The 7,680-nt window shown below is 44.6% G+C and overlaps 1 protein-coding gene across 2 annotated transcripts in view; it reads left to right on the forward strand.

The window, feature by feature from the left end:
* Positions 1 to 7,284, forward strand: part of LOC122929456 — a 29,512-nt gene extending 22,228 nt beyond the window's left edge. Inside the window, exons 6-7 of one of the 2 annotated variants that reach the window (XM_044283039.1) lie at positions 2,867 to 3,045; positions 5,710 to 7,284. In XM_044283039.1, the coding sequence (XP_044138974.1) occupies positions 2,867 to 3,042 (176 nt within the window). In that variant the 3' untranslated portion in view covers positions 3,043 to 3,045; positions 5,710 to 7,284. The remainder of the gene's footprint in view (positions 1 to 2,866; positions 3,046 to 5,709) is intronic. The other variant, XM_044283040.1, reaches the window with a different exon arrangement.
* The last annotated feature ends 396 nt before the right edge of the window (positions 7,285 to 7,680 follow it).

The following is a 7,680-nucleotide window of genomic DNA, read 5'->3' on the forward strand; positions in this document are numbered from 1 at the left end:
TGGCCTCATGCACACGACCGTTTTTTTTTTAAGGTCCGCAAAAATGTGATCCGTAGGTCCGTGATCCGTGACCGTTTTTTTCGTCCGTGGGTCTTCCTTGATTTTTTGAGGATCCACGGACATGAAAAATGAAAAAAAAATCTAAGTCAAGTTTGCCATTGAAATGATAGGAAAAAACGGACACGGATCACGGACACGGACGTGGATGACAATCTTGTGTGCATCCGTGTTTTTTCACGGACCCATTGACTTGAATAGGTCCGTGAACCGTTGGCCGTGAAAAAAATTAGGACAGGTCATATTTTTTTCACGGCCAGGAAAAACGGATCACGGATGCGGCTGCCAAACGGTGCATTTTCCGATTTTTCCACGGACCCATTGAAAGTCAATGGGTCAGCGAAAAAAAACGGAAGACGGCACAACGGCCACGGATGCACACAACGGTCGTGTGGATGAGGCCTATGTCTGTGGAGGCTCCAATCTAATCTTTGGCAGTAGCCCCAGAAAGTCTAGGGTGTGCCCTGGTAAAAATATAACAACATTTGCAAATCCAGGTGCACTCTGCGGTCTTACTAAACCCTCATACTGATTAGTTAAAATTGAGAGATTAGCCAACATATCCTACTGTGGAGGACATGTCTGAGCCTGAGCACCGCGCCAAGGTTTCTCAAGTAGCTCGGGTCCTACCACTCACCTACCTGAGCCATATGGGCAATACCAGGAGCCAGTGGGCAAATTACAGGAGCGTAAGGTCCTTGTGGTCCGCTGCGGGCATCCTCCATTGTATGCGTTTTTGCTGGGGATCGCAATTAGCAACGGGCCACAAGTGCAGGATTTGCTCCCCTGTACTCACATGCACACCTGCATATCGGTTTGAGCACTTCCTGCTTGTTTAACACCACGCCATTTTTTCTGTGCCCTGTTAAGGCCTTGCCCACACTTCTGTTTTTCACGGACACATGCTGTCTGCTTTTATTTTTTTAAGGACAGCATACTGATCGATTTACTTTAATATGTTTTCCACATTTCCGTGATTTGCTGCGGTCTGCAAAAAATCCACGGATGCATGCACTACTTTCATCAGTGCCCCGGACTGCACACATACATTGATGTCGATGGGTCCGTGAAAATCATCCGGTCCGTATACGGAACCATTCATTTCAATGTGTCCGTTCAAAGATAGAACATGTCCTATTATTGCCAATTGCAAATTCAAGTCAATGGGGCTGTAAATAAAATGGAACGGATACGGAATGCATCCGTATGTCTTCAGTATCCGTTGTGTTTTTGCGGAACCATCTATTGAAAATGTTATGCCCAGCCCAATTTTTCTATGTAATTACTGCATACTGTATATGCCATGCTTCCATTTCCGATCTGCAAAAAACGGAAACCAAACGGAAAAAAGGAACAGAAGAGGAACCAATACTGAAACAAAAAACGGAAAAACAGATCCGTTTAAAACGGACCGCAAAACACTATAAAAGCCATACGGTCGTGCGCAGGAGGCCTAAGTAGGATTCTCTCACCGTTGATAATGGGATTTGTAAGTATCCCACTTTTACGAGTTCCACGCAGGGTCCAACGACAACCAAGAAACCTTTCCTATTATGTACAGAAGGGAGCCGTGGCCAGTGCAGCATTTTGTTCTGGAAGACCACCAACATCCATTAAAATCAATTGATGCCTATTGATATCAGTGGGCACCAATTAAAGGGGGTTACCCACCATATGACATTCCATTAATATCTGATAGGTGAGGATCCTGCCACGTCTGGAACTCCCCATAGGAGTCCCAAGACCCCTGCTCTGCCAGGATTAGAAAAACACGGCTGCTTTCTTTGATAAACCGGACCACGCCAGTCCACAGGTTGTATTTGGTATTGCAGTACCAGATGTAACCTATGTACCGGTGTGGCGCTCATTCTGCAACCCTTTGTCTCTTATACACTTGAATGGAGAGAGCTACGGACTTGTACGGTCACCTCCCCCACTCTATCTCAAGCCTGAACGTGATGATGCCCTCACTTGGGGGTGACCACTGTGACCACTGTTCCTCCACATGAGTCAGGTGCTGCATCTAGGCAAAGATTGAATAAAGAAGCTCTCTCCATTCAAGTTCCATGGACTCTATCTATAGTAGGTATGCTCATCCTGACAAATCCTATAAAACTCTGACTGGTCCAGAATATTGGGGACATTGGACCTTGATATGTCAGGTTATCTGTGGTGGTGGGTGTAGACCTTATGATGGATGGAAGACCCCAGTGTAAATGTACGATTTATTCCTTGTGATCACCATCACACACTTGGCTGAGGTAATAGCCATGATGATGATCTTCAGAGAAGACTTTCCATTCCCTGCCTTTTCCACTAGTCAGAAATGTCATACTGTTTTCTGTTCCTGGGAGAGCTGGATTATTTTATCCTGCAGTAAGGCTACTTTTACACTTGCGGCAGGACGGATCCGACGTGCTGTTCACCATGTCGGATCCGTCCTGGGACTATTTCGCCGTGCCGCCGGACCGCCGCTCCGTCCCCATTGACTATAATGGGGACGGGGTGGAGCTCCGGCGCAGCACGGCGGTGCACGGTGAAAGGCCGCCGGACTAAAATTACTGCATGTCATGCTTTTTAGTCCGGCGGCTTTCGCCGTGCACCGCTGTGCTGCACCGGAGCTCCGCCCCATCCCTATTATAGTCAATGGGGACGGAGCGGTGGTCCGGCGGCACGGCGAAATAGCCGCAGGACGGATCCGACATGGTGAACCGCCTGTCGGATCCGTCCTGCCGCAAGTGTGAAAGTAGCCTTAGTGGTGCTCCTGCCAATATGACATTGTCACCATAGACCTTTCTTTCTTTCTTAGGAGATGATACCTTTTACTGGTACAATGACAGGCCCTTCCAGGACAAATTCCAGTCCATTCTAGCCCGAGACAACTATATCATGGACGCAACTTCCCTGGCGCTGGACAGATCATACAGATGGCCCAGACAGGACAATCTCTACCAGAGCTACCAACTGGGCTGGAGATGCATGTAAAAGGTCAGTCCAACATTGGAGCACAATAGATGTTTATGCTGGAAATTGACCTGACGGTGACCACAATATTTTAACTGGATTTTCATGGTGGATTTTGAGAAGGGATTTTATTGACACCCCTCCCTTAATAAAACAGGTGTTTAATTGCATAATCAGCTAAATTGTTAGCCATCTAGCATGCTATGCATTATACAAAAAAATGGCTGCTTTCTTTAAAAAAAATGGCGCCACTGTCCACAAACTGTCCACGGGTTGTATGTAATATTGTAGAAGAGCTGCAATACCATACACCACCCATGGACAGGTGGGGCGCTGTTTCTAAAAGAAAGCAAACATGTTTTTCTAATTCTGTATAACTGTAGGGCGCTAATACACACACGTTAGCGGGCACGTTTGTGCTTTTGGACATATATAATCTATATTGGGGGCCCGGGAATTAGCGGGGCATGTTTTAGACATTGGATAACTGCTTTAAAGATGCAACACAATCTATTTTCTGCAACATTTTGATACATTTGTCGCAAATGACGGCAACTTTGCCTCTATCAAAACGGACTTGAAAAATCCCCTCTTGGCGTATACAGAGTAAGGCCTCGTACACACCATATTGTGCATGAGGCTCCATATTACAGAGCTGTAGGTACTCTGTGTGCTGCTATATGGTGCTTCAAAGCAGAATACCGACATAATACTGGAATCATTCATTTTACTTGGATGAAATACATGACACAAAAAACCTTCATATGAAATCGGAGGAATATGGAAGCACAATATGGGTCTCGTATTGAAGGGGTCGTGCACTAATTTCCAGACCTCTCAGACTGGCAGGACCCGCGTTGGTGATCATAGTTACCTGATCCCCGGAGCTGGATTCCAGCTTCTTCACTCCTCGGTCTACACTATATTGACTCGGGTCCCTCCATGTAAACTTCCAATTTGACGCTGCTGCAGCCAATCACTGGCCACAGCGGTGATCTGTTTGTGTCACATGACCATTTGAAATGATGCAAGTCGAGCATCAGCATCAAAAGGAAGTTTACATGGAGGAACCAGAGACAAGCAGCAGATTCCAGGGAGCGAACGAGCCAGGACCTAAGGCCGGGGATCAGGTAAGTATGATCACCAATGCTGGTCCCGCCAGTCTGAGAGGTCTGAAAATTAGAGTACAACCCCTTAAAGAGACACTGTCTCCTGGATTTCACTTACTGAGCTAGAAATGCAAATGAGCTCTTAACAAGCTCTGCCTCTAATGCCCCCAGATGTAAGGCAGCTATCCTATAAGTCAGTGTTCAGCTCTTAAAATAAGCCTTGAGACATGACTTGGATATTAAATAAGCCAGCATGTATGGCCTATAAGTCTCCTCACACTGATTAAGGTGCTCTCTCCATAAGGAGAGTTAGTTCCCCCCTTGCTCGGACACAGGCCTCCTACTCAGTTAAACCAGTACCCTCTGCTCTGCACTGATGAGGGGCAATCACCCCGAAACAGCTGTCTGCAGATGAGATGCTGGCTTATTTAATATCCAAGTCATGTCTCAAGGCTTATTTTAAGAGCTGAACACTGACTTATAGGATAGCTGCCTTACATCTGGTGGCATTAGAGGCAAAGCTTGTTAAGAGCTCATTTGCATTTCTTCCCTCCCAGAATTCCAGAGGAGCATGTATGGCCTGTAAGTCTCCTCACACTGATTAAGGTGCTCTCTCCCTAAGGAGAGTTAGTTCCCCCCCTTGCACTAACTGAGCTATTAATATCACCACATCAGTCTCCATGATTTACATTAAAATATACTAGTATTACTGCCCTATGTCTTGTAATTTGTCTATAAAATCGCTTTTATTAATATGCTAATTACCTCAATAAGGTTATTTATATGGGACTGAATATCGAGGAGGTGATGTTATTTACATGGGACTGTATGTTGAAGTCTGCCCCATAGAAATGAATGGGAGCATGGGTCGCGCATGTGCGGTGCATTCCCATTCACTTCTATGGCAGCAGCGCTTGGTAGTGGACGGACCCCGGAAAATCTGGGGTCCTCCAGCCACAGCACTCCCCGCTTCGTTCTCGTTGTAGGTGCGGGTCCCAGCGGTGGGACCCGCACCTATCAGACAATAATGCCCCCATTTTCTGAGATGGGAATATCCCTTTAATCATCTGGCTGTGTCCAGGTACTTTTAGGTTCCTCCTGGTCACTGGTGCTTGTGAAGTACATTGGCTAATTTAGCTCCAACCTCCACTAGACTTTCTCTATATTCAGACGTAGACTAACTGGTCTGTGCTGTGCTGCAACAACATTGTTCTTGATCTGTGTGCTCCCTTAGCCTGGCCACAGCCAAGGGGCTAATATGGCAGCTACATGGTGGACTAGGCCTGTTGTGCTCCTACGCTAACTTCCTCAACTTCTCTACAGAATTCATACTTCCTATTAGCATACCCCAGCTATATATATAAGTGATGCCAGCACCACCTAGGGGCGAATGGATGTAATGACACACTAACAGCCTGGTAATAGGAATTACAGGAATATACAGCAATACATTTTGATAAGCAAATACAAAAGTTTGAAGTGCCCACGACCATCACTGAGTGGGACACTGCAATATCTTATTCTGATATTTACCCAGCAAGTATATAAACTCTAACCATGTCTACATTTTTCTTGACAGCAGTAAAGTCTGAATCCACATAATCCCATGAGTGGAATCCAGTCTTCAGCCGGCAGAGCCACAGGAATGATTCATTTTTCTTGACGCCATGTGGATAAATTTTCTTCTTTCTTGCTCAGGCAACCAACCAACCTCAGGGTTGGCAGTACAACAGGCAACTGAATACCGCACAGCTGCTGCCCATCACCCTAAAGGTCCCTTTACATATATGACAGAGAAGCGTTCCTTCCTGACAATCTGCTGCTCCCTGGTGGAAGAGCGAGCTGCAATTATATGCACAGATCTCCTCCAGAGTATAGCATATATTACGCTACTTTCACACTAGCGTTAATATTTTCTGGTATTGAGATCCGTCATAGGGTCTCAATACTGGAAAAAATGCTTCCGTTTTGTCCCCATTCATTGTCAACGGGGACAAAACGTAACTGAACAGAACGGAGTGCTCCAAAATGCATTCCGTTCCGTTCTCATACCGGAGAGCAAACCACAGCATTTCTGACACAATCCGATACAATAGAAAACGAGTCTGTCCCCATTGACTTTCAACGGAGTTCATGACGGATCTGTCTTGGGTATGTTAAAGATAATACAACCGGATCCGTTCATAACGGATGCAGATGGTTGTATTATCAGTAACAAAAGCGTTTTTGCAGCAAAAATACTAGTGTGAAAGTAGCCTTAGAGGCGTAGGTAATTGTGCAGATCATCGCTAACAAGCGTTTGAATGAACTCTCGTTACCGATGATCTGGCAGTGTAATACTTCTGCCGATTACCCCAAACGCTCATTCATCGGGCAAATGGAATCCATCAGCACGTTTAAAAATCATCGTTTGCCGGCGGCAGATCGTGCTGTGTCATCACATTCTGCTGCTGGCAAACAATAATTCACTTGTTAGTGATTATCTTTTGGATTCTCGGCCAGTGTAGAGGGACCTTTACTCTTTTCTCATTTATATTTCCAGAAATTTGGCCAAGTCTCGTATGACTCAAGGTGTACAATAAAACTGATGCCACCGCTGCACTACATCTCCCAACATTTAACTTGCCAAACAGTATACATTTTGCAATATCTAGTTATGGATTTTCATATTTCTGATTGTCACCACCACCATGAAGGTGGTCAGAGGACTGACAGGAGAAGATGCTGGTATCTGGTATAGCTTTTATGTAAAGCCATTAGTAGTCACTTACATGCTGTGTATCAGGTGCCATGACTGTTATGTAGATATAATTATATTTAATAAACTGCTGTTTTTTTTTTTTTATCATACTTTGTTTTATTGACATTAAACCTGTTGTCTTCTGTTACACTGTTATGTGATGATGATGATTATATCAGCAAGGGTAAATTCAGATGTCACCTTGTCACAGATTTCTTGTGGATTTGCTAAACATTTGGGGGTTCATTTATTATCCAGAAATATGCCTATATTAGGTGTAGCTCTGGCACAGACTGCAGTGCAAGAGGAGGGAAACTTACAATTGACCCCCTTAAATACTCTTTCTCATAATTGGTTTCACCTGTGTATGTAGGTCAGGGGTCACTGAGCTTACCAAGCCAATTTGAGTTCCAATAATTAGTTCTAAAGGTTTTGGAATCAATAAAATGACAACAGTGCCCAAATTTATGCACCTACCTAATTTTGTTTAAACAATTATAGCACACTTTCTGTAAATCCAATAAACTTCATTTCACTTCTCAAATATCACTGTGTGTGTCTCCTATATGATAGATTTAACTGACATTTTTTATCGTAACAACCAACGATTTATACAGGAAAATCATGACGATTAACAAGGTTGCCCAAACTTTCGCATCCCACTGTATATCTTCTCGGACTGTGGGCTTTAGACAAGACTTTACATAAAGGCAACCCCCTCCCCCTCTCTGGTTTTGACGATTCTTTCTAAACAGACTGTAAACCCTGTACATTAACTGCCCAGTCATAGCTATCATCCAGCCATGTCTC

Source organism: Bufo gargarizans, chromosome 2 (assembly GCF_014858855.1).
Source record: "Bufo gargarizans isolate SCDJY-AF-19 chromosome 2, ASM1485885v1, whole genome shotgun sequence".
NCBI classification, from domain to species: domain Eukaryota; kingdom Metazoa; phylum Chordata; class Amphibia; order Anura; family Bufonidae; genus Bufo; species Bufo gargarizans.